Genomic DNA, 27,564 nt, shown 5'->3' on the forward strand with positions numbered 1-27,564 from the left:
ATGTAAAAAACAACAAGGAATGGATTAAAGTTCATTATTGTGAACACGGAACTGCAGACGCTAGTTTACAACAAACACAGAGTGCTGGAGTAACTCAGTGGGTCAGGCAGCATCTGTGGAGAACATGGATAGGTGACGTTTTGGGTTGGAATCCTTCTTCATACTGATGGACTGAGGGGCTATTACTCTCTCTCTCTGACTTGCTATCTCTCTCTCTCTCTCTCTCTCTCTCTCTCTCTCTCTCTCTCTCTCTCTCTCTCTCTCTCTCTCTCTCTGACCATCTCCAATTCCCCCATTTACTGGTGCCCTCCCCTAATTCCCCCATTTACCGGTGCCCTCCCCTAATTCCCCATTTACTGGTGCTCTCCCCTAATTCCCCATTTACTGGTGCCCTCCCCTAATTCCCCCATTTACCGGTGCCCTCCCCTAATTCCCCATTTACTGGTGCTCTCCCCTAATTCCCCATTTACTGGTGCTCTCCCCTAATTCCCCATTTACTGGTGCTCTCCCCTAATTCCCCCATTTACTGGTGCTCTCCCCTAATTCCCCATTTACTGGTGCTCTCCCCTAATTCCCCCATTTACCGGTGCCCTCCCCTAATTCCCCCATTTACCAGTGCCCTCCCCTAATTCCCCATTTACTGGTGCTCTCCCCTAATTCCCCCATTTACTGGTGCCCTCCCCTAATTCCCCCATTTACCAGTGCCCTCCCCTAATTCCCCCACAGTCCCCACCTGCCTGCGTTTGTCCCGTAACCTGTCCAGGTTTACCTGCTTCAACCACCTTCTCCGGCAGCTCGCAGGTTAAGGTGAGACTGGAAAATTTGATAGGAACCTGAGGGGCAAATTTATACCGCCCTCTTTAGTGGTAAAACTGCCCGTCAGGTCCTTGCTAAATCTCACCTCACCTTAAACTAGGGCTTGCCAACTATCTCACTCCCAAATATGGGCCAAAGGGTGACGTCACCGCCCCGTGCCCCACCTGACCTCACCTGACTTACAGTGTCCCGGCCTACAGTGTCCGGGCCTACAGTGTCCGGGCCTACAGTGTCCGGGCCTACAGTGTCCGGGCCTACAGTGTCCGGGCCTACAGTGTGCGGGCCTACAGTGTCCGGGCCTACAGTGTCCGGGCCTACAGTGTGCGGGCCTACAGTGTCCGGGCCTACTGTGTGCGGGCCTACAGTGTCCGGGCCTACAGTGTCCGGGCCTACAGTGTGCGGGCCTACAGTGTGCGGGCCTACAGTGTGCGGGCCTACAGTGTCCGGGCCTACACTGTCCGGGCCTACAGTGTCCGGGCCTACAGTGTGCGGGCCTACAGTGTGCGGGCCTACAGTGTCCGGGCCTACAGTGTCCGGGCCTACAGTGTGCGGGCCTACAGTGTCCGGGCCTACAGTGTCCGGGCCTACAGTGTCCGGGCCTACAGTGTCCGGGCCTAATACATGACAAGGGCGGTCCCGTACGGGACAAACTAATTTAGCCCAAAATACGGGATGTCCCGGCTAATACGGGACAGTTGGCGACCCTGCCTTAAACCCATGTCCTCTGGTTCTTGATTTCCCTACTCTGGATAAAAAACTGCATTCACCCTATAATTTTGTACACCTCTATAATATCACCTTTATCCTCCTGCGCTCCAAGGAATCGAGTCCCAGCCTGCCCCAACCTCTCCCTGTAGCTCAGGCCCCTCGAGTCCTGGCAACATCCTCGTAAATCACTAAATAAACTATTAACTAAGACAGTTAGGGAACAGCTCTGCCCAGGACAGGATAGCCCTGCAGAGAGTAGTGCGTTCGGCAGAACGCACCATGGGAACTACACTCGTCCCCCTGCAGGACCTATACATCAGGAGGTGCAGATCCAGAGCAAGCAAGATCATGAGGGACCCCTGCCACCCCAGTAACGGACTGTTCCAGATGCTGCGATCAGGCACATGCCTCCGCTGTCACGCTGTGAAAACGGAGAGGATGAGACGGAGCTTCTTCCCACAGGCCATCAGGACTGGCAACTTTTATAACCCCAGAGACTAAATTTTTGTCGACACTAATAGTAACTTATTAACTTTATTTATATGCTGTAACTGTAATTCTTTTTGTGCACAACCCGCAGGCATTGCCACTTTCATTTCACTGCACATCGAGTATGTGTATGTGACAAATACATTTGACTTGACTTGACTTGACTTGAGTTGCACTTTGGGCTTTTGCAATAACACTTTAATGTAATGTTTTGGTTTTGTCTGTGATGTTACTCTGATTGTAGGCCTGTCAGCTGCTGCAGGTGAGGGTGGGGGTGGGATGGGGAGAGGGGTGAGGGTGGTGGGGTGGTGAGAGGGTAGGGTGGGATGGGGAGTGGGGTTGGGGGTGGGGAGAGGGTTGGGGCGCTGGGGAGGGGTGCTGGGGAGGGTATTCCCTGGGTGAATCTTGCACTGTGTGTGTGGGTGCAGTGAGAGGGGGAGAGGGAGGAGAGGGGAGGGGACTGGGTGAATCTTGCCACTCGTGTGTGGGTGCAGTGCCGGGGGAGGGTCAGGGTGGGGGGGCTTCAGGATGGGGGGGGTCAGGGTGGGGGTCAGGGTGGGGGGGGGGTCAGGGTGGGGGGGGTCAGGGTGGGGGGGGGTCAGGGTGGGGGGGGCTTCAGGGTGGGGGGGAGGTCAGGGTGGGGGGGGGTCAGGGTGGGGGGGGGTCAGGGTGGGGGGGGGGGTCAGGGTGGGGGGTGGGGTCAGGGTGGGGGGGGGGGTCAGGGTGGGGGGGGGTCAGGGTGAGGCGGTAGTTGGGATGTCCTGGTTTCTCGGGTCACACTGACGCTGGCCGGTGTGAACTTTCACACGAAGCACAACTCAGCTGTAGAGGGGCGGCACAGAGTGGGGGGGGGGGGAGAGAGAGTGGGGGGGGGAGAGTGGAGGGGGGGGAGAGTGGGGGGGGGGGAGAGGAGAGTGGGGTGGAGTGGGGGGGAGAGTGGGGGGGGGGGAGAGAGTGGGGGGGGGAGAGGAGAGTGGGGTGGAGTGGGGGGGGGGAGAGATGGGGGGGGGGGAGAGAGTGGGGGGGAGAGTGGGGGGGGGAGAGAGAGTGGGGGGGAGAGAGTATTTGCTCGCAGACAGAACTGAAGCGGTGGTCGTGGGTGGGGGTTTGTCCGGTTGTATTTCTCTGCCATCGGATCAAGGAGAAAGAGAGTTGTGATTATTGGGGGGCGGTGATGGGCAGCGAGGGGGTGGGGTGATGGGGCAGCGAGGGGGGGGGGTGATGGGGCAGCGAGGGGGGGGTGATGGGGCAGCGAGGGGGGGGTGATGGGGCAGCGAGGGGGGGGGTGATGGGGCAGCGAGGGTGGGTGATGGGGCAGCGAGGGGGGGGTGATGGGGCAGCGAGGGGGGGTGATGGGGCAGCGAGGGGGGGGTGATGGGGCAGCGAGGGGGGGGTGATGGGGCAGCGAGGGGGGGGTGATGGGGCAGCGAGGGGGGGGTGATGGGGCAGCGAGGGGGGGGTGATGGGGCAGCGAGGGGGGGGGTGATGGGGCAGCGAGGGGGGGGGTGATGGGGCAGCGAGGGGGGGGTGATGGGGCAGCGAGGGGGGGGTGATGGGGCAGCGAGGGGGGGTGATGGTGCAGCGAGGGGGGGTGATGGGGCAGCGAGGGGGGGTGATGGGGCAGCGAGGGGGGGTGATGGGGCAGCGAGGGGGGGTGATGGGGCAGCGAGGGGGGGGTGATGGGGCAGCGAGGGGGGGGTGATGGGGCAGCGAGGGGGGGGTGATGGGGCAGCGAGGGGGGGTGATGGGGCAGCGAGGGGGGGTGATGGGGCAGCGAGGGGGGGTGATGGGGCAGCGAGGGGGGGGGGTGATGGGCAGCGAGGGGGGGGTGATGGGGCAGCGAGGGGGGGGTGATGGGGCAGCGAGGGGGGGTGATGGGGCAGCGAGGGGGGGGTGATGGGGCAGCGAGGGGGGGGGTGATGGGCAGCGAGGGGGGGTGATGGGGCAGCGAGGGGGGGTGATGGGGCAGCGAGGGGGGGTGATGGGGCAGCGAGGGGGGGTGATGGGGCAGCGAGGGGGGGTGATGGGGCAGCGAGGGGGGGGTGATGGGGCAGCGAGGGGGGGTGATGGGGCAGCGAGGGGGGGTGATGGGGCAGCGAGGGGGGGTGATGGGGCAGCCAGGGTTGGAGGAAAGTTGTTCCCCCCTTTCTACAACACACACAGTCTCAGCCTCTCTCTCCCTCTCCACAAAACAGTCTCTCTCTCTCTCTGTCTCTCACACGCACACACTGTGGTGAAGGGGGAAGAGACGTCAAACGCCACTAGAGAGGGAGAGAGGGAGGGAGAGAGAGAGGGAGGGAGAGAGAGAGGGAGGGAGGGAGAGAGGGAGGGAGAGAGGGAGGGAGAGAGAGAGGGAGGGAGGGAGGGAGGGAGGGAGAGAGGGAGGGAGAGAGAGAGGGAGGGAGGGAGAGAGGGAGGGAGGGAGAGAGGGGGAGGGAGGGAGGGAGAGAGGGGGAGGGAGGGAGGGAGAGAGGGAGGGAGGGAGGGAGAGAGGGGGAGGGAGGGAGGGAGGGAGGTGCTGGTGGTGCCTACAGGCATCTGTCAAGTGTAGGAGTGAGTGAGTGAGCTGTTATGTGAGGAGAGGAGGTGCAGGAAGTGGGCTGGCTACTTTCACTTTGCTGATCCTGACGACTACACAAACAAACTCTCAAGCTCGGAGCAGCCAGTGGGTCTGGCAGCAGCAGTCTGCAAGTAGAAGGTGTGGGTGAGCTGGGTCTGCCTGCCTTCATTGCAGGGTGGGTGGGTGTAGTGTGAGTGGGTGGGTGTAGTGTGAGTGGGTGGGTGGGTGAGTGGGTGGGTGGGTGTAGTGTGAGTGGGTGGGTGTAGTGTGAGTGGGTGGGTGGGTGAGTGGGTGGGTGGGTGTAGTGTGAGTGTGGGTGTAGTGTGAGTGGGTGGGTGGGTGAGTAGGTGGGTGGGTGAGTGGGTGGGTGGGTGTAGTGTGAATGGGTGGGTGGGTGAGTGAGTGGGTGGGTGGGTGAGTAGGTGGGTGGGTGGGTGAGTGGGTGAGCTGGCAGTTGTGCTGTACAATGAGAGTCTCCACCATCTGCCTCATCTTTCCAGGCGCTGGCCGGCGGGTGAGTCTTTTGCAAATGTTTTTTTTGACTTTTCTTCCAATCTCTGGCCCCAATCTCAAGCCCAAAGCGTGGATCTTCCCAGCTACAATCTGCTGGTGGGGCAGGAATACTGTAAACCTGTGTGCAGGAAGGAACTGCAGGTGCTGCCCGACACCGAAGATAGACACAGAGTGCTGGAGTAACTCAGCGGGTCAGGCAGCATCTGTGGAGAACATGGATAGGTGACGTTTTGGGTGGAAGAGATAAAACTGTGAGATTTAAAGAGTGGAGATTGTCGGTGACAAACAGAACATCTCCGTGCCAGCCAGCACAAGGAATAAATAAATGCATTTGGAGACAAGGAGCCGCAGGTGCTGGTTTACAAAATAAAGACACAAAGTGCTGGAGTGACGCAGTAGCCTGACAAGCCAATGCATTGCCCAGGATGTGGCGACTGGACTGCTTTAGAAACAGACAATAGGTGCAGGAGGAGGCCATTCGGCCCTTCGAGCCTGTACGCACCGCCATTCAATGTGATCATGGCTGATCATTCTCAATCAGTACCCCGTTCCTGCCTTCTCCCCATACCCCCTGACTCCGCTATCCTTAAGAGCTCTATCTAGCTCTCTCTTGAATGCATTCAGAGAATTGGCCTCCACTGCCTTCTGAGGCAGAGAATTCCACAGATTCACAACTCTCTGACTGAAAAAGGTTTTCCTCATCTCCGTTCTAAATGGCCCACCCCTTATTCTTAAACTGTGGCCCCTTGTTCTGGACTCCCCCAACATTGGGAACATGTTTCCTGCGTCTAACGTGTCCAACCCCTTAATAATCTTATATGTTTCGATAAGATCCCCTCTCATCCTTCTAAATTCCAGTGTATACAAGCCTAGTCGCTCCAGTCTTTCAACATATGACAGTCCCGCCATTCCGGGAATTAACCTGATGGGAGAGGGGAGGAGAGTGGATGTTTTTCTGGTAATGTGAATAATGTTTAGTGCGGTCAAGGATAGTCCGAGTGTCTCCGGTGGGGCAGCTACTAGCCCAGGATCGCTCTCTGGGAGGCCATCTTATGCTTCAGATCTACTAGCCCAGGATCGCTCTCTGGGAGGCCATCTTATGCTTCAGATCATTTACAATCTTTAAAGGCAATATATAATTTCAAACTGTTCAGTTTATTTCAAGTGTGAGGTTATCCACTTTGGTGGCAAGAACAGGAAGGCAGATTATTATCTCAATGGTGTAGGAATGGTGTAGGAAAGAATTGCAGATGCTCGTTTAAATCGAAGGTAGACACAAAATGCTGGAGTAACTCAGCGGGACAGGCAGCATCTCTGGAGAGCAGGAATGGGTGACGTTTCAGGTCTGAAGAAGGGTCTCACCCATTCTTTCTCTCCACAGATGCTGCCTGACCCACTGAGTTACTCCAGCACTCTGTGAAACGTCACCTATCCATGTTCTCCACAGATGCTGCCTGACCCGCTGAGTTACTCGAGCATTTTGTGTCTACCTTCCACAAACTATTTGTGTGAAAAAGTTATCTCTCGGGTTCCTATTGACTCTTTTCCCCTTCACCTTAAACCTATTTCCTCTGGTCCTCGATTCCCCTACTCTGGGCAAGAGACTCTGGGCATCTACCCGATCTATTCCTCTCATGATTTTGTTCACCTCTATAAGATCTCCCCTCATCCTCCTGCGCTCCATGGAATAGAGACCCAGCCTGCTCAACCTCTCCCTGTAGCTCATACGCTTGTCACTGTTCTGATGGAGGGGGAAAGCCCCGGTTTCCACTTCTCATTTTGTGGTCTCCATGTTCTTAGTGAATACTTAGAAGCCAGGCTCAGAAACTCCATTGCAATTCCATTCAATGTGGCTGCCTCATTAAAGTACTCCACTTCCTCAAGCATTCTCCAGTTTACTGAAAGCAAACAATGGACAATAGACAATAGGTGCAGGAGGAGGCCATTCGGCCCTTCGAGCCAGCACCACCATTCAATGTGATCATGGCTGATCATTCTCAATCAGTACTCCGTTCCTGCCTTCTCCCCATATCCCTTGACTCCGCTATCCTTAAGAACTCTATCTAGCTCTCTCTTGAATGTATTCAAGCCTCTGCGTGTATTCACTGGAGTTTAGAAGGATGAGAGGGGATCTTACAGAGACGTATAAGATTATAAAAGAACTGGACAAGTTAGATGCAGGAAAAATGTTTCCGATGTTGGGGGAGTCCAGAACCAGGGGCCACACAGTCTAAGAATAAATGGGAGGCCATTTAAAACTGAGGTGAGAAGAAAGTTTTTCACCCAGAGAGTTGTGAATCTGTGGAATTCTCTGCCACAGAGGGCAGTGGAGGCCGATTCACTGGATGAATTTAAAAGAGAGTTAGATAGAGCTCTAGGGGCTAGTGGAATCAAGGGATATGGGGAGAAGGCAGGCACGGGTTACTGATTGTGGATGATCAGCCATGATCACAATGAATGGCGGGTACTGGCTCGAAGGGCCAAATGGCCTCCTCCTGCACCTATTTTCTATGTTTTTATGTTTTCATGTTTCTTATTTCATGCCCTTTTACAAATTTTAAAGGCGTTTAATGTTTCAAACCGTGTTTTTGGGTTAACATTTTTAATGCCTGAATTTTTAGATGAGTTTAGTTTATTGTCACGTGTACTGAGGTTCAGTGAAAAGCTTTTATGTTGCGTGCTAACCAGTCAGCGGAAAGACTAAACATGATTACAATCGAGCCGTCCACAGTGCAGATACAGGATAGAGGGAATAATGTTTACTGCAACATAGAGTCCAGTAAAGTCCGATTAAAGATATTCTGAACGGTCTCTAATGAGGTAGATGGGAGGTCAGGACTGCTCTCTGGTTGGGGATAGGATGGTTCAGTTGCCTGATAACAGCCGGGAAGAAAATAGGGTTGCCAACTGTCCCGTATTAGCCGGGACATCCCGTATTTTGGGCTAAATTGGTTTGTCCCGTATGGGACCGCCCTTGTCCCGTATTAGGCCCGGACAGTGTAGGCCCGGACACTGTAGGCCCAGACGCTGTAGGCCCGGACGCTGTAGGCCCGGACGCTGTAGGCCCGGACGCTGTAGGCCCGGACGCTGTAGGCCCGGACGCTGTAGGCCCGGACAGTGTAGGCCCGGACGCTTTAGGCCCGGACAGTGTAGGCCCGGACGCTGTAGGCCCGGACAGTGTAGGCCCGGACAGTGTAGGCCCGGACAGTGTAGGCACGGACGCTGTAGGCCCGGACGCTGTAGGCCCGGACGCTGTAGGCCCGGACGCTGTAGGCCCGGACGCTGTAGGCCCGGACAGTGTAGGCCCGGACAGTGTAGGCCCGGACGCTTTAGGCCCGGACAGTGTAGGCCCGGACGCTGTAGGCCCGGACAGTGTAGGCCCGGACAGTGTAGGCCCGGACAGTGTAGGCCCGGACAGTGTAGGCCCGGACAGTGTAGGCCCGAGAGAGTTTGCCTAACAGAGGTTGTATAGCAACCCACCTCCCATCCTGGGCGGCCGCCATTGGCAGAGCGGGAGCACGTGGCCGCTGGCTGGGTGAGGTCACATGGGGCGCGGGGCGGTGACGTCACCTTGTCCCGTATTTGGGGGTGGGATAGTTGGCACCCCTATGTTTATATAACTATGTGTACTGAGGTTCAATGAAAAGCTTTTGATATATGTTATCCAGTCAGTGAATAGACAATAGACAATAAGTGCAGGAGGAGGAGGCCATTCGGCCCTTCCAGCCTGTACGCACCGCCATTCAATGTGATCATGGCTGATCATTCACTATCAGTACCCCGTTCCTGCCTTCTCCCCGTACCCCTTGATTCCACTAGCTCTATCTAACTCTCTCTTGAAAGCATCCAGAGAATTGGCCTCCACTGTCTTCTGAGGCAGAGATTCACAACTCTCTGAGTGAAATTGTCCCTAGTGGGTGTAGGATAGTGTTAGTGTGCGGGGATCGCTGGTCGGCGCGGACCCGGTGGGCCGAAGGGCCTGTTTCTGCGCTGTACCTCTAGGCTAAATTAGAGGATGTTAACTACAGGGAGAGTTTGGACAGACTTACATTGTTTTCTCTGGAACATCAGAGGTTGAGGGGGGGCCCGATGGTAGTGTATAAAGCTATGAGAGGCGTAGACAGGGTAGACAGTCAGAACCTTTTCCCCAGGATGGAGATATCACAGACTAGAGGGCACAGCTTTAAGGAGAGAGGGACAAAGTTTACAGGAGATGTGTGGGGCAGGTGTTTACACAGAGAGGGGTGGGGGCCTGGAACGTGCTGCCAGGGGTGGGGGTGGAGGCAGATACGATAGTGGTGTTGAAGAGGCTTTTGGACAGGCACATGGATATGTAGGGAACGGAGGGACATGGATCACGTGCAGGCAGAGGGGATGAGTCTAACTTGGCATCATGACCAGCACGGACATTGTGGGCCGAAGGGCTTGGTATTTGAGTTTTAGTTGAGTTTATTGTCCCGTGTATCGAGTTACAGTGAAAAGATTTTGTTGTGTGCTAAAAGTTAGTGGAAAGAAAATACATGATTACAATCGAGCCGTCCACAGTGTACAGATACATGGTGAGGGAATAACGTTCAGTGCAAGGTAAAGCCAGCAAAGTCCGATCAAGGATAGTCCGAGGGTCACCAATGAGGTAGATAGTAGTTCAGCACTGCTCTCTGGTTGTGGTGGGATGGTTCAGTTGCCTGATAACAGCCGGGAAGAAACTGCCCCTGAATCTGGAGGTGTGCGTTTTCACACTTCTGTACCTCTTGCCCGATGGGAGAGGGGAGAAGAGGGAGTGGCCGGGGTGAGACTGGTCCTTGATGATGCTGCTGGCCTTGCCGAGGCAGCGTGAGGTGTAGATGGAGTCGATGGAAGGGAGGTTGGTTTGTGTGATGGTCTGGGCTGCTGGCCTTGCCGAGGCAGCGTGAGGTGTAGATGGAGTCGATGGAAGGGAGGTTGGTTTGTGTGATGGTCTGGGCTGTTCATGTACTATGCTGTTCGATGTTCTAATATATCTACAGATGAATCCCAACATCAGTTTTTAAATTGTGTGGACTCTGTGTTTAGAATATTCTAGCCTGAGTATGATCACTGAAATTATGTGAATGAGATCATGGCAGCAGATAGTCCTGACCTGAAATGTCCATGTTCTGCACAGATGCTGCCTGACCCACTGAGTTACTCCAGCACTCTGTGAAACGTCACCTATCCATGTTCTCCACAGATGCTGCCTGACCCGCTGAGTTACTCCAGCACTCTGTGTCCAAGTCTGTCCAACCTCTAATCTAGGCAGCCTTCTGCTAAAGCTTTGATTGTCTTTCTTTCGTTCAGTGCCTCTGTCTATGTTATATCTTGTACGTCCAGTGAGTAACTACATCACCAGGATAGTCTTTGCCATGTTTAACTTTTTGCCACATACTTCTTCCTTGTTTTTCTTGGAATTTCCTACTGCCCGTGGCCAAAAGATGATGCTTCCCACACTCAGCCACAGGGGTTAGTTAGTCCCAGCGTTCTTTGGACTGAGTTCTGGCCCTTGGGGTCTTTAGCTGGATCTTGTTGTGGTATCCATCGTTACCAGATTACAATTCCTGAACAACTCTGTTTTTCTTTAACCTCGCAGCAATACTGAAACAAAAGATTTACTGTAGGTTTGTTGGTATCTTTGCATTTCTGCTTTCATAGTCTTTAAATGTTAGTTTAGAGATACAGTGCAGAAACAGGCCCTTTCGGCCCACCGGGTCCGTACCGACCAGCGATCCCCGCACACTAACACTATCCTACACACACTAGGGACTATATTTACATTTACCAAGCCAATTAACCTACATACCTACACGTCTTTGGAGTGTGGGAGGAAACCGAAGATCTCGGAGAAAACCCACGCAGGTCACGGGGAGAACGTGCAAACTCCGTACAGACGGTGCCAGTAGTCGGGATGGAACCCGGGTCTCCGGCACTGTGAGGCGGCAACTCTACCGCTGCGCCACCGTGACCGCCCTTATCCGGTATCTGTACACTGTAAATGTCTCGATTGTAATCGTGTATTGTCTTTCTGCTGACTGGTTAGCACGCAACACAAGCTTTTCACTGTACCTCGGTACACGTGACAATAAACTAAACTGAATTTCAGCCTCTCAATGTCCAAAGTGGGGGATCCAATCTTGTATCGTCTTGCACTCAACAACCTCACAGTTGCACAGTGGCGCAGTGGTAGAGACCCGGGCTCGATCCTGGCCTCGGGCGCTGTCTGTACGGAGTTTGAACGTTCTCCCCGTGACCGCGTGGGTTTTCTCCGGATGCTCCGGTTTCCTCCAAAGACGTGCAGGTTTGTAGGTTGGTAGGAAAAAAACTGCAGACGCTGGTTTAAATCAAAGGTAGACACAAAATGCTGGAGTAACTCAGCGGGTCAGGCAGCATCTGTGGAGAGAAGGAATGGGTGACGTTTCGGGTCGAGACCCTTCTTCAGACTGACGAATGGTCTCGACCCATTCCTTCTCTCCCGAGATGCTGCTTGACCCGCTGAGTTACTCCAGCATCTTGTGTCTACCCCAGGTTTGTAGGTTAATTGGCTTCGTATAAATGTGAATGGTCGCTAGTGTGTGTAGGATGGTGTTAGTGTGCGGGGATCGCTGGTCGGCGTGGGCTTGGTGGGCTGTGGGACCTGCATCGCTAAACAGAGATGCTGCCTGACCCGCTGAGTTACTCCAGCATTTTGTGTCTTGTCTTCGGTATGAACCAGCATCTGCAGTTCCTTCCTACACATAGTCTTGAAGGAAGTGCTTTAGACTTTTGCCAGCTTTAAGGGAATCGAGGAGCAGTGAGTGATCCAAGCCTCGTGAGTATGCTTGGACCTGGAGTCATCGAGTTAACTGGAAAGGATTGAGCCACATTCACGCTGGGCTGTGGGGCGTGAGGATCCAGGGTCAAGAACAACTACTTTCCCACAATTATTAACCTTCTCAACTCCAACCTTTCATTGTCCAGGGAACGCACAGAACTCTCACCTTATTTCCATTTCTATGTTCGTTTGCACTCATATCTTGTTTCTCTGCCTAGTCTTTATAGAGTATTTAGACTTGAGTTTAGTTTAGAGGTACAGCGCCGAAACAGGCCCTTCGGCCCACCGGGTCCGCGCCGACCAGCGATCCCCGCACACTAACACTATCCTACACACACTAGGGGCAATTTTTTCATTTACCGAGCCAATTAACCTACAAACCTGCACGTCTTTGGAGTGCGGGAGGAAACTGAAGCACCTGGAGAAAACCCACGCAGGTCACGGGGAGAACGTGCAAACTCCGTACAGACAGCACCTGTAGTCGGGATGGAACCCGGGTCTCCGGCGCTGCATTCGCTGTAAGGCGGCAAATCTACCGCTGCGCCACCGTGACCGCCTTTAGACTTGAGTTCAGTTTATTGTCACGTGTTTACCGAGATGCAGTGAAAAGCTTTTGTTGCGCGCTAACCAGTCAGCGGAAAGACAATACATGATTACAATCTACAGTGTACAGATACATGATGAAGGGAATAACGTTTAGTGCAAGGCAAAGCCCGATCAAGGATAGTCCGAGGGTCACCAATGAGGTAGATAGTAGTTCAGCACTGCTCTCTGGTTATGGTGGGATGGTTGAGTTGGCTGACCCGCTGAGTTACTCCAGCACTGTGTGTCTACCGATCACTTCACAGCGCTTCCCCTTCACCTCTGTCCACATCCTTCCTGTAATGGGGACGACCAGAACTGCACGCAAAACTCCAAACACAGCCCCACCAGAGTCACACAAAGCTGCATCATGACTTTGGGAGTCTTATACCTATTATGACAGCTGATGAAGGCAAGTATACCATCTGCCCTTGTTACCACGGGACAGGACTCTTTATGCAATTTAATTTGGCTGCAAGTAAGAAAGGATGCGGTCACGGTGGCGCAGCGGTAGAGTTGCCGCCTCACAGCGAATGCAGCGCCGGAGACCCGGGTTCCATCCCAACTACGGGTGCCGTCTGTACGGAGTTTGTACGTTCTCCCCGTGACCTGCGTGGGTTTTCTCCGAGATCTTCGGTTTCCTCCCACACTCCAAAGACGTCCAGGTTTGTAGGTTAATTGGCTTGGTAAATGTACAAATTGTAGGATAGTGTTAGTGCGTGGGGATCACTGGTCGGCGCGGACCCGGTGGGCCGAAAGGACCTGTTTCCACGCTGTATCTCGAAACTAAAATTTTACAATCACTTCATAGAAACATAGAAAATAGGTGCAGGAGGAGGCCATTCGGCCCTTCGAGCCAGCACCACCATTCAATGTGATCATGGCTGATCATTCTCAATCAGTACCCCGTTCCTGCCTTCTCCCCATACCCCCTGACTCCGCTATCCTTAAGAGCTCTATCTAGCTCCCTCTTGAATGCATTCAGAGAATTGGCCTCCACTGCCCTCTGTGGCAGATAATTCCACAAATTCACAACTCTCTGGGTAAAGATGTTTTTCCCACCTCAGTTTTCAGTTCTGCAAAGTTCCCTGACTTCTCCTTGACTTGCAGCTGCAGCAAAGTATTTATTTTGTGAATAGTTGGATAACTTTGCCCCATTAAGTGCATGATGTCATGCATTTCAATAACTAATTTTAGCAATGAAATCATTCTCTGATGTGTCTAACCCCTGTGTTGGTCAGAGTTACCTCAAACAGTATGATGAGCATATTCTCTGTGCTCCAGCCCAGGATGTAGCAGCACTCTGATAGGGTTGCCAACTATCTCACTCCCAAATAAGGGACAAGGTGACGTCACCGCCCCATGCCCCACGTGCCCTCACCCAACCAGCGGTCACGTGCTCCCTCTACGTTAACGGTGGCCGCCCGGGCCGGGAGGCGGGTTCCTACGCAACCTCCATTAGGCGGCCTCTGGGACTACAGTGTCCGGGCCTACACTGTCCGGGCCTACACTGTCCGGGCCTACACTGTCCGGGCCTACACTGTCCGGGGCTACACTGTCCGGGCCTGCACTGTCCGGGCCTGCACTGTCCGGGCATACAGCGACCGCGCCAACGCCATCCAGGCCTACAGCATCCGGGCCTACAGCGTCCGGGCCTACAGCGTCCGGGCCTACAGTGTCCGGGCCTACAGTGTCCGGGCCTGTAATGTTCGGGCCTACAGTGTCCGGGCCTACAGCGTCCGGCCCTACAGCGTCCGGCCCTACAGCGTCCGGCCCTACAGCGACCGGGCCTACAGCGTCCGGGCCTACAGCGTCCGGGCCTACAGCGTCCGGGCCTACAGCGTCCGGGCCTACACTGTCCGGGCCTGCACTGTCCGGGCCTGCACTGTCCGGACATACAGCGTCCGGGCCTACAGCGTCCGGGCCTACACTGTCCGGGCCTGCACTGTCCGGGCCTGCACTGTCCGGACATACAGCGTCCGGGCCAACGCCATCCGCGCCTACAGCATCCGGGCCTACAGCGTCCGGGCCTACAGCGTCCGGGCCTACATTGTCCGGGCCTACAGCGTCCGGCCCTACAGCGTCCGGGCCTACAGTGTCCAGGCCTACACTGTCCGGGACTACAGTATCCAGGCCTACAGCGCGGTCCCGTAGGGACAAACCAATTTAGCCCAAAATACGGGATGTCCAGGCTAATACGGGACAGTTGGCAACCCTATTTATCACAGACATTGTGGGCCGAAGGGCCTGTTCCTGTGCTGCACTGTTCTATGCTCGAAGTGTAACATGATTGGATGGTTTACAGGAGAGGCAATAGACAATAGACAATAGGTGAAGGAGTCGGCCATTCAGCCCTTCGAGCCAGCACCGCCATTCAATGCGATCATAGCTGATCACTCTCAATCAGTACCCCGTTCCTGCCTTCTCCCCATACCCCCTTACTCCGCTATCCTTAAGAGCTCTATCCAGCTCTCTCTTGAAAGCATCCAACGAACTGGCCTCCACTGCCTTCTGAGGCAGAGAATTCCACACCTTCACCACTCTCTGACTGAAAAAGTTCTTCCTCATCTCCGTTCTAAATGGCCTACCCCTTATTCTTAAACTGTGGCCCCTGGTTCTGGACTCCCCCAACATTGGGAACATGTTTCCTGCCTCTAATGTGTCCAATCCCCTAATTATCTTATATGTTTCAATAAGATCCCCCCTCATCCTTCTAAATTCCAGTGTATACAAGCCCAATCGCTCCAGCCTTTCAACATACGACAGTCCCGCCATTCCGGGAATTAACCTAGTGAACCTACGCTGCACGCCCTGAATAGCAACTTCATGACTTAAAATAGACACAAAATGCTGCAGTAACTCAGCGGGTCAGGCAGCATCTGTGGAGAACATGGACAGGTGACGTTTCACAGAGTGCTGGAGTAACTCAGCGGGTCAGGCAGCATCTGTGGAGAGACGGAATGGGTGACGTTTCGGGTCGAGATCTTTCTTCAGTCCAAATGCAGTCGGCCTAAACCCTGGCCATGTTCCCTGACACAGACACGATGCGTGAACCAATGAAGGCAAGCACAATGATGGCTGGAAAACTGGAACAGTAACAGATGCTGACGCAATCCTCTCGGTGTAGATGTACGCACCACTCTGCATCTGGTTTCTGGAAACACTTGGAGCACACACAGCTGGGCTGAGTTATGCCTGCGGCCTACGTACGTCTCAATCTCCTCAATTCTAACATGCATGCTCTAACCCAGCCAAGTTATTGAGAAGTCCGAAGAAGGATCTCGCCCCGAAACGTCACCCATTCCCTCTACCTTATACCTTAAATATCTTGAAAATTGGATTAAAATCCATGACTACGTGATATTGAAGAAAGTATAAAAAATGGTTTTCATCTTTTAAAAATAATATTTGAAGAAAGCCTTTTAAAAAGATTTTTTAACTAATAGATAATCTTTTTTTTTGGTCTCTTCTGCAGGAGAATGACACGATGTGAGGACAGCCCCTAACTTAACGAGTTTGACATCGAGACGTCTGGTCCTGATGTTAACTGTCACCATGGGTAAGTGGATCGTTTTGTATGCGGGGCATGGAACAAGATAATCAATGTGATTCACTTGGCCTCTCAGTGGTCATAATGTTTTGGCTGATCGGTGTAACTATAGACTGGGTAATGTTCCGTGACTGCCTTGCTCCTGCTGCTTTGGGATGTCCATATCTATTGACCAGGCTCGTATCGCCCACTCCGATGTTGATTCAGGGAGGAATGTGGCTCCTCGCCCTGATCCGACCGGATACATCCACATTCTCACTGAGATAAATACACTACTGTGAATAACATGGAACGGGGTACTGATTGTGGATGATCAGCCATGATCACATTGAATGGCGGTGCTGGCTCGAAGGGCCGAATGACCTCCTCCTGCACCTATTGTCTAATGTCTAAGTAGTCTCGTCTGTGTGTCAGCGGTTCACTGTTACTTTACTTTGGAGAAAGGTGGCGCAGCGGTAGAGTTGCTGCCTCACAGCGCCGGAGACCCAGGTTCCATCCTGACTACGGGTGCCGTCTGTACGGAGTTTGCACGTTCTCCCCGTGACCTGCGTGGGTTTTCTCCGGGTTCTACGGTTTCCTCCCACACTCCAAAGACGTACAGGTTTGTCGGCAAATTAGTTTGGTAAATGTAAATTGTCCCTGGTGTGTGTAGGATAGTGTTAGTGTGCGGGGATCGCTGGTCGGTACAAACTCGGTGGGCTGAAGGGCCTGTTTCCGCGCTGTATCTCTAAACTAAACAAAAGATACAAACCACCCTGGTCACCTTATGTACCTCCTCTTATGCCAAGTTCAACTAGTCCCCCTCAGCCTGCAAGTGATCCATCCCCATCCACCCAACTAGTCCCCCTCAGCCTGCAAGTGATCCATCCCCATCCACCCAACTAGTCCCCCTCAGCCTGCAAGTGATCCATCCCCATCCACCCAACTAACCAAAGGTCTGTAAAGCTTCGTTTTTTAGTTTAGAGATACAGCGCGGAAACAGGCCCTTCGGCCCACCGGGTCCGCGCCGACCAGCGATCCCCGCACACTAACACTATCCTACACACACACTGGGGACAATTTTTTACATTTACCAAGCCAATTAACCTACAAACCTGCACGTCTTTGGAGTGTGGGAGGAAACCCAAGATCTCGGAGAAAACCCACGCAGGTCACGGGGAGAACGTACAAACTCCGTACAGACGGCGCCCGTAGTCGGGATGGAACCCGGGTCTCCAGCGCTGCATTCGCTGTAAGGCGGCAACTCTACCGCTGCGCCACCGTGACCGTTCTATCTGCTCTGTAGTCCTGAGATGTTGAGGATTAATTATCTTTTGCTTCTCTTGCTTGGCAGATGAGCAGGAAGCCCTGACCTCGATTATGAAGGACTTGGCTGCCCTGGGCATGGGCCGGAAGTTGCTGGATTATGACATCGAGAAGAAACAGGTCAGATTCACTCACAAGGAGAAGGACATCTTGAAGGACAAGCTTGAAAGGGTTCAGAGAAGATTCATGAGGATGTTGCCAGGACTAGAGGGTGTGAGCTACAGGGAGAGGTTGAGCAGGCTGGGTCTCTATTCCATGGAGCGCAGGAGGATGAGGGGAGATCTTATAGAGGTGTACAAAATCATGAGAGGAATAGATCGGGTAGAAGCACAGAGTCTCTTGCCCAGAGTAGGGGAATCGAGGACCAGAGGACATAGGTTCAAGGTGAAGGGGAAAAGATTTAACAGGAATCCGAGGGGTAACTTTTTCACACAGAGGGTGGTGGGTGTATGGAACGAGTTGCCAGAGGAGGCAGTTGAGGCTGGGACTATCCCATCGTTTAACAGTTGGACAGGTACATGGATAGGACAGGTTTGGAGGGATATGGACCAAACGCAGGCAGGTGGGACTAGTGCAGAAGGGACATTGTTGGCCGGTGTGGGCGAGTTGGGCCGAAGGGCCTGTTTCCACACTGTATCACTCTAGGACTCCATGACAACATTTACATACAGCTGGGCAAACAGGGCCTTCGGCCTAACTTATCCATGCTGACCAAGATACCCCATTTCAGGGGTGTCAGGGGTTACGGGGAGAAGGCAGGAGAATGGGGTTAGGAGGGAGAGATAGATCAGCCATGATTGAATGGCGGAGTTGACTCGATGGGCCGAATGGCATAATTCTGTTCCTATTACTTACTACCTGATGACATTATTTAATCTAGTCCTTTTTGGCCAATATCCCTCTAGAACGTTCCTATCTACGTACCTGTCCATGAATCTTTTAAATGTTGTTATTGTTCCTGCCTCATACATATATGTCCTTTACACATGAGGGGTACAGTGTTGAAACCAAGGATATTGGAGGAACAAGATAGACCACTCGACCCTAGAAACCGTAGCACGTCACGGCGCCATTTGAGTAGGCAGAAACTTGCAGAAACGTTTTTAAAAGAAAATTGATAGATGAGATATATTCTGCATTTTAATGGTATCATCACACATACTGTTCTCCCAAAACACTGATTACACTGCGAGAGGCATAGCGAATGGCGGGTTTTGCTTACTAAAATGGCTCCTTTACGTACTAGACTTTCCTGCAGATGTGGGAAGTCAGGGACACCGCTGGAACTTCTGACAACTACACCTGCAGGAACGGTGTCCAGATGCAGCTTCTGAATGAACATGATGGGCAACTGGTGCTGGGACCGCAGCTATTTACAATATACATTAATGACTTGGATGAAGGGATTAAAAGTACCATTAGCAAATTTGCAGATGATACAAAGCTGGGTGGCAGTGTGAACTGTGGGGAAGATGCTATGAGGTTGCAGGGTGACTTGGACAGGTTGTGTGAGTGGGCGGATGCATGGCAGATGCAGTTTAATGTGGATAAGTGTGAGGTTATCCACTTTGGTGGTAAGAATAGGATGGCAGATTATTATCTGAATGGTGTCAAGTTAGGAACAGGGGACGTACAACGAGATCTGGGTGTCCTAGTGCATCAGTCACTGAAAGGAAGCATGCAGGTACAGCAGGCAGTGAAGAAAGCCAATGGAATGTTGGCCTTCATAACAAGAGGAGTTGAGTATAGGAGCAAAGAGGTCCTTCTGCAGTTGTACAGGGCCCTAGTGAGACCGCACCTGGAGTACTGTGTGCAGTTTTGGTCTCCAAATTTGAGGAAGGATATTCTTGCTATTGAGGGCGTGCAGCGTAGGTTCACTAGGTTAATTCCCGGAATGGCGGGACTGTCATATGTTGAAAGACTGGAGCGACTAGGCTTGTATACACTGGAATTTAGAAGGATAAGAGGAGAATAAGGGGTAGGCCAATTAGAACTGAGATGAGGAAAAACTTTTTCAGTCAGAGAGTTGTAAATCTGTGGAATTCTCTGCCTCAGAAGGCAGTGGAGGCCAATTCTCTGAATGCATTCAAGAGAGCTAGATAGAGCTCTTAAGGATAGCGGAGTCAGGGGGTATGGGGAGAAGGCAGGAACGGGGTACTGATTGAGAATGATCAGCCATGATCACATTGAATGGCGGTGCTGGCTCGAAGGGCCGAATGGCCTCCTCCTGCACCTATTGCCTATTGGAGCAGCACTAGTGTTAGTGTGCGGGGATCGCTGGTCGGCACAGACCCGGTGGGCCGAAGGGCCTGTTTCCGCGCTGTATCTCTGAACAAAACTAACCACCGTCCCCACCCTGCATCACTGCCGTTTGCAGTCGATGTAATCTGAGTCAATGCTGTAACATTCCGCTGTTATCAGCGGACTCTGGCAGTCCACTCATGGAGAGCATGTACTGCTTCACAGTATCATTTACCTCTGCCTTTTATTTTGAAGAGCAATAGAAATAGTTTCCTATGGAAAAAAATACGGCCTTTAAAGATATTTTATCTTTGTTTCGGAACAAACAGGTCAGGTCAGGCAGGGTGTGAGAGAGAGAGAGGCCTCATTTTTACAGTTTCCTAATTAGTTTAGTTTAGAGATACAGCGCGGAAACAGGCCCTTCGGCCCATCGGGTCCGCGCCGACCAGCGATCCCCGCACACTAACACTATCCTACACACACTAGGGACAATTTTTACATTTACCGAGCCAATTAACCTACAAACCTGCACGTCTTTGGAGTGTGGGAGGAAACCGAAGATCTCGGAGAAAACCCACGCAGGTCATGGGGAGAACGTACAAACTCCATACAGACAGCACCCGTAGTCGGGATGGAACCCGGGTCTCCGGCGCTATGAGGCAGCAACTCTACCGCTGCGCCACCGTGACGCCCAAATGCGAAGTTTAAAATAATTGCTAGTGCTCAATGTCTCCTGTAAAGTTGTGAACACCCGTATAATGCACAAGATCATCGGCAGTCACTGGAAGTGAGTATGACTGTCCTCTCCATAGGGTCGGACGCCTGTGCGTGACTTTGTTTAACGTGGGGAGACTGGTGCACAGACAGCCACCACACGGTCCTTGACAGATCTGGGTCAGGATCCAGTGGCGTGGAGTCCAAGACGACCGGGGACCCTTTTCTGCTGCAGCCTTCATCCATCCGCCTTCCCAGCCGTTGTGACGCTCCACTAAAGTCAGCCATCATCCTCCCTCCGCCTGTTCCACCGTTGAGGTCTTGGTTGGATCGCTCTTTGTCAGGGACCTCCCCCTCGACATTACCCCCATGGGTGACCCTACCAGGATCGTAGCTCCAGACGGCATCGCTCTCAGGGTCTCAGGACCACACGAGCTTCTCCAACACGACACGGTGACAATCCACTGAGAAGAGTGCACAAGATATTTGGCAGATGTGCCTTGTTGGACTCTTTAGAAGGCCCCATCTCTGATTCCGCTGTGATCACAGACATTCTTCAGGGCTGTATAACTGGCCAGATCTCTTCTATTAACACAGCTTCAAGTAACTCAGTGCAGTTCAGTTTATTGTCACGTGTACCGAGGTACAGTGAAAAGCTTTAGTTGCGTGCTAACCAGTCAGCGGAAAGACAATGTGTGTAGGATTTAATGTTATCTCCATACGCTTCATTGTCACCTTTAGGGTTGCCAACTGTCCCGTATTAGCCGGGACATCCTGTATTTTGGGCCAAATTGATTTGTCCCGAACGGGACCGCCCTTGTCCCGTATTAGGCCCGGGGGTTGCTGACGGTCGGGACAGTGTAGGCCTGGACGCTGTAGGCCCGGACACTGTAGGCCCGGACGCTGTAGGCCCGGACACTGTAGGCCCGGACGCTGTAGGCCCGGACGCTGTAGGCCCGGACGCTGTAGGCTGACAGAGTGTGTTCGCCTGACGGAGGTTGCGTAGCAACCCGCCTCCCGCCCCGGGCGGCCACCATTGGTGGAGCGAGAGCACGTGGCCGCTGGCTGGGTGAGGTCACGTGGGGCGAGGGGCGGTGACGTCACCTTGTCCCTTATTTGGGAGTGAGATAGTTGGCAACCCCTAGCCACCTTCCACTAGGTAATAACTATCTATTCTGCATTTTCCTTGCACATCATCACCTCTGGATATTTACAAATCGGAGGCTGACAGATTCTTGATTAGTGCGGATGTTATTGGATATGGGGAGAAGGCAGGAGAATGGGGTTAGGAGGGAGAGATTGATCAGCCATGATTGAGTGGCAGAGTAGACTCGATGGGCCGAATGGCTTAATTCTGCTCCTGTCACCCATGACCATGAATGTAATGTGAAAAGTAGTTGTCCCAACACTGCCCCCAGCGGAACTCTGGGATGAGAGGAGATCTTATCGAAACGTATAAGATTATTAAGGGGTTGGACACGTTAGAGGCAGGAAACATGTTCCTAATGTTGGGGGAAGTCCAGAACAAGGGGCCACAGTTTAAGAATAAGGGGTAGATCATTTAGAACTGAGACGAGGAAAAACGTTTTCAGTCAGAGAGTTGTGAATCTGTGGAATTCTCTGCCTCAGAAGGCAGTGGAGGCCAAGTCTCTGAATGCATTCAAGAGAGAGCTAGATAGAGCTCTTAAGGATAGCGGAGTCAGGGGGTATGGGGAGAAGGCAGGAACGGGGTACTGATTGAGAATGATTAGCCATGATCACATTGAATGGCGGTGCTGGCTCGAAGGGCCGAATGGCCTCCTCCTGCACCTATTGTCTATTGTATATTGTCTATAACTCCATGAGTAACTGGTTTCTATCAATCTATTAATCATTTCTTGATCTTTTCAGGAGGTGAGGATCAAATTTGAACTCGATGGGGAGAAAAGGTAAGTTATATTTACTTTCATTCACATCATTTTGCAATTAATTATTCCAGTGTCTTTCAATATGACTGACGAGGGCTTCATTTGCAAGGGCTATTAGTTCTAACGATTCCAAAGTGGACATTTGTAAATGTTTGTTAATGAGAACATTCAGGTGGAGTCTGAATTGGAGCATGTTACATACCGTGCCCTCCATAATGTTTGGGGCAAAGGCCCATCAGTTATTTATTTGCCTCTGTACTCCACAGTTTGAGATTTGTAATAGGAGGACCATGCATAAACACTGCTGTGAGTTCTACATGGTGAAACCAAAATGTATAAAAATGGCCTTCATTAAAATCAGACAATGTGCACTTTAACAATAGACAATAAACAATAGGTGCAGGAGTAGGCCATTCGTGTGATTTTGTCCTCTTCAACCTCATGTGATTTTATTTTCTATTACAAATCTCAAACTGTGGAGTACAGAGGCAAATAAATAAATGATGGGTTTATTCACAAAATGCTGGGGTAACTCAGCAGGTCAGGCAGCATCTCGGGAGAGAAGGAATGGGTGACGTTTCGGGTCGAGACCCTTCTTCAGACTCTCCCGAGATGCTGCCTGACCTGCTGAGTTACTCCAGCATTTTGTGAATAAATCGATTTGTACCAGCACCTGCAGTTATTTTCTTATACTAAATAAATGATGGGTCTTTGTCCTAAACATTGTGGAGGACACTGTAACTTGCTTTAAAGACATAAAATATACCGATTGTACATTTAGTAAAAAACAAAGTGCTAGAGTAACTCAGCGGGTCAGGCAGCATCTGTGGTGAACATGGATTGGTGACGTTTCACAGAGTGCTGGAGTAACTCAGCGGGTCAGGCAGCATCTGTGGAGAATGTGGATAGGTGACGTTTTGGGTTGAGACCCTTCTTCAGCCTCGGGAATGTTTATTTAGACTTGCCATCCTGCACCAGTGGCGATGGTCAGACAGAGAGGGAGAGATAGATCAGCCTTGATTGAATGGCGGAGTGGACTCGATGGGCCGAATGGCCTAATTCTGCTCCTAGAACTTATGAACTATTCTGCTGTTTACAGAGTCATGCAGTTCTGCAGTCCGGTGAAGATCAAGGACATCCACCAGAAGGTGAAAGATGCCTTTGGGCAGCAGATGGACCTGCACTTCATTAACAACGAGGTATGCCTACTGTAAATGCTCGGCATGATTACGCAGTGATTAGCCGTGTCAGTCATTATCAGAGGAATAGATCGGGTAGATGCACAGAGTCTCTTGCCCAGAGTAGGGGAATCGAGGACCAGAGGACATAGGTTCAAGGTGAAGGGGAAAAGATTTAATAGGAATCAGAGGGGTAACTTTTCCACACAGAGGGTGGTGGGTGTATGGAACAAGCTGCCAGAGGAGGTAGTTGAGGCTGGGACTATCCCAATGTTTAAGAAACAGTTGGAGACTTGGCTGCCCTGGGCAAGGGCCGGAAGTTGCTGTATTACGACATCGAGAAGAAACAGGTCAGTTTCACTCACACGGAGAAAGACAACTTGAAGTCAAGCTTGAAAGGGTTCGGAGAAGATTTACGAGGATGTTGCCAGGACTAGAGGGTGTGAGCTACAGGGAGAGGTTGAGCAGGCTGGGTCTCTATTCCATGGAGCGCAGGAGGATGAGGGGAGATCTTACAGAGGTGTACAAAATCATGAGAGGAATAGATCGGGTAGATGCACAGAGTCTCTTGCCCAGAATCGAGGACCAGAGGACATAGGTTCAAGGTGAAGAGGAAAAGATTTAATAGGAATCCGAGGGGTAACTTTTCCACACAGAGGGTGGTGGGTGTATGGAACAAGCTGCCAGAGGGGGCAGTGACTATCCCAATGTTTAAGAAACGGTTAGACAGGTACATGGATAGGACAGGTTTGGAGGGATTTGGACCAAGCGCAGGCGGGTGGGACTAGTGTAGCTGGGGCATTGTTGGCCAGTGTGGGCGAGTTGGGCCAAAGGGCCTGTTTCCACACTGTATCACTCTGTGACTCTATTACACCTGTAGTCACTGGTGAAGCCATAATCACCTAATATCAGCGGTCCAACCATCCAGAGTATTTAATATTCATATGTATCAAAATATATATGTTCCTCAGATATAATTAGTATGTGTCAGGGGTTATGGGGAGAAGGCAGGAGAATGGGGTTAGGAGGGAGAGATAGATCAGCCTTGATTGAATGGCGGAGTAGACTTATCATATCATATATCATATCATATATATACAGCCGGAAACAGGCCTCTTCGGCCCACCAAGTCCGTGCCGCCCAGCGATCCCCGCACATTAACACTATCCTACACCCACTACGGACAATTTTTACATTTTACCCAGCCAATTAACCTACATACCTGTACGTCTTTGATAGACAATAGACAATAGGTGCAGGAGGAGGCCACTCGGCCCTTCGAGCCAGCACCACCATTCAATGTGATCATGGCTGATCATTCTCAATCAGTACCCTGTTCCTGCCTTCTCCCCATACCCCCTGACTCCGCTATCTTTAAGAGCTCTATCTAGCTTTCTCGTGAATGCATTCAGAGAATTGGCCTCCACTGCCTTCTGAGGCAGAGAATTCCACAGATTCACAACTCTCTGACTGAAAAAGTTTTTCCTCATCTCCGTTCTAAATGGCCTACCCCTTATTCTTAAACTGTGGCCCCTTGTTCTGGACTCCCCCAACATCGGGAACATGTTTCCTGCCTCTAACGTGTCCAACCCCTTAGTAATCTTATACGTTTCCATAAGATCCCCTCTCATCCTTCTAAATTCCAGTGTATACAAGCCTAATCGCTCCAGTCTTTCAACATATGACAGTCCCGCCATTCCGGGAATTAACCTAGTAAACCTACGTTGCACGTCCTCAATAGCAAGAATATCCTTCCTCAAATTTGGAGACCAAAACTGCACACAGTACTCCAGGTGCGGTCTCACTAGGGCCCTGTACAACTGCACACAGTACTCCAGGTGCGGTCTCACTAGGGCCCTATACAACTGCACACAGTACTCCAGGTGCGGTCTCACTAGGGCCCTGTACAACTGCACACAGTACTCCAGGTGCGGTCTCACTAGGGCCCTGTACAACTGCACACAGTACTCCAGGTGTGGTCTCACTAGGGCCCTGTACAACTGCACACAGTACTCCAGGTGCGGTCTCACTAGGGCCCTGCACAACTGTAGAAGGAGCCGAATGGCCTAATTCTGCTCCTGTCATGACCTTGTGATCTTCTGATCCCCTTCTGTTAGACAAGATGGAAGATTGGAATGTTGGCATTGAGCTGGTACTCGCTGGAGTTTAGAAGGATGAGGGGGAGGGAACCTCATTGAAACGTACCGAATAGTGAAAGGCCCGGATAGAGGGGGATGTGTCACTGAAATGTCTCTGGAAATCAGACCTGCGATTGTTTGGAGTTTGTTTGGATTCATTTGGACATCCTCTGAACTTTGTCGGTGTTTTGTAAATTGCTGACCAGGTTCGGACTCACCTGCGAAGCCAGAATGAGCTGGACGAAGCCATCGAGCACTTGGACAGAAACTCCAGTCTGAAAACCTTGAGGATCTCCCTCCTTCCCCGAAAGACCATCCACGTGAGTCCACCGGACACAGCAAATGCTTTGACAAGCTATTCCATCCATTAGACCTGATTTCATAAGTTCCCATGTGATAGGAGCAGAATCAGGCCATTCAGCCCATCGAGTCTATCCGCCATTCAATCATGGCTGATCTATCTCTCCCTCCTAACCCCATTCTCCTGCCTTCTCCCCATAACCCCTGACACCCGCACTGATCAAGAATCTATCTATCTCTGCCTTAAAAATATCCATTGACTTGTGGCCTCCACAGCCTTCTGTGGCAAAGAATCCCACAGATTCACCACCCTCTGACTAAAGACAATAGACAAAAGACAATAGGTGCAGGAGGAGGCCATTCGGCCCTTCGAGCCAGCACCGCCATTCAATGTGATCATGGCTGATCATTCTCAATCAGTACCCCGTTCCTGCCTTCTCCCCATACCCCCTGACTCCGCTATCCTTAAGAGCTCTATCTAGCTCTCTCTTGAATGCATTCAGAGAATTGGCCTCCACTGCCCTCTGAGGCAGAGAATTCCACAGATTCACCACTCTCTGACTGAAAAAGTTTTTCCTCATCTCAGTTCTAAATGGCCTACCCCTTATTCTTAAACTGTGGCCCCTTGTTCTGGACTCCCCCAACATTGGGAACATGTTTCCTGCCTCTAACGTGTCCAACCCTTTAATAATCTTATACGTTCCTCCTCATCTCCATTCTAAATGAGCATCCTTTAATTCTGAGGCTGTGCCCTCTAGTCCTAGACTCTCCCACCAGTGGAAACATCCTCTCCACATCCACTCTATCCAGGCCGCTCACTATTCTGTACGTTTCAATGAGGTCCCCCCTCATCCTTCTAAACTCCAGCGAGTACAGGCCCAGTGCAGTCATTCCATTCTCCCATCTTGCCTAACAGAAGGGGGTCATAAGTGATAGGAGCAGAATTAGGCCATTCGGCCCATCAAGTCTACCCCGCCATTCAATCACGGCTGGTCTATCTCTCCCTCCTAACCCCAATCTCCTGCCTTCTCCCCGTAACCCCTGACACCCGCACTAATCAAGAATCTATTAGGGCGGTCACGGTGGCGCAGCGGTAGAGTTGCCGCCTTACAGCGAATGCAGCGCCGGAGACCCGGGTTCCATCCCGACTACGGGCGCCGTCTGTACGGAGTTTGTACGTTCTCCCCGTGACCTGCGTGGGTTTTCTCCAAGATCTTCGGTTTCCTCCCACACTCCAAAGACGTGCAGGTTTGTAGGTTAATTGGCTTGGTACAAATGTAAAAATTGTCCCTAATGTGTGTAGGATAGTGTTAGTGTGCGAGGATCGCTGGTCGGCGCGGACCCGGTGGGCCGAAGGGCCTGTTTCCGCACTGTATCTCTAAACTAAGAAGTTCCTCCTCACCTCCTTTCTCAAAGAGAAAGGAACCATCTCTAGTTCGGTGCGGTCATAGATACATAGAAAATAGGTGCAGGTGGAGGCCATTCAGCCCTTCCAGCCCGTACTTCGTCAATGCAAACCATGATATAACGTCTTCTCTCTGTAATTCTGGCAGGTGAATCGTAAACCCACAGAGAAGTTGCTCGAAATTCGGATCAGCAAGTCCATGGGAGACTTACTGGGATCATTGTACAAAGACAATGAACGTCATCGCAAGCTGTCAACAGGTGAGACCACTGCTATATTTATATTAAAGGGTAGACACACAATGCTGGAGTAACTCAGCGGGTCAGGCAGCATCT

At 51.9% G+C, this 27,564-nt stretch overlaps 1 protein-coding gene across 3 annotated transcripts in view; it reads left to right on the forward strand.

Moving 5' to 3' along the window:
- The first annotated feature begins 4,576 nt into the window (after positions 1-4,576).
- The window catches only part of map3k22 (mitogen-activated protein kinase kinase kinase 22), a 48,223-nt gene continuing 25,235 nt past the window's right edge, over positions 4,577-27,564 (forward strand). The window contains exons 1-8 of one of the 3 annotated variants that reach the window (XM_078398752.1): positions 4,694-4,711; positions 15,531-15,697; positions 15,967-16,050; positions 17,375-17,466; positions 22,192-22,229; positions 23,308-23,407; positions 25,731-25,844; positions 27,378-27,489. In XM_078398752.1, coding sequence (XP_078254878.1) covers positions 16,032-16,050; positions 17,375-17,466; positions 22,192-22,229; positions 23,308-23,407; positions 25,731-25,844; positions 27,378-27,489 — 475 coding nt within the window. In that variant the 5' untranslated portion in view covers positions 4,694-4,711; positions 15,531-15,697; positions 15,967-16,031. Of the gene's footprint in view, positions 4,718-15,530; positions 15,698-15,966; positions 16,051-17,374; positions 17,467-22,191; positions 22,230-23,307; positions 23,408-25,730; positions 25,845-27,377; positions 27,490-27,564 lie in introns of all 3 variants that reach the window. The other 2 variants (XM_078398753.1, XM_078398751.1) reach the window with 2 other exon arrangements.

The sequence above is a fragment of the Rhinoraja longicauda genome, chromosome 4 (assembly GCF_053455715.1).
Source record: "Rhinoraja longicauda isolate Sanriku21f chromosome 4, sRhiLon1.1, whole genome shotgun sequence".
Taxonomy (NCBI): Eukaryota; Metazoa; Chordata; class Chondrichthyes; order Rajiformes; family Arhynchobatidae; genus Rhinoraja; species Rhinoraja longicauda.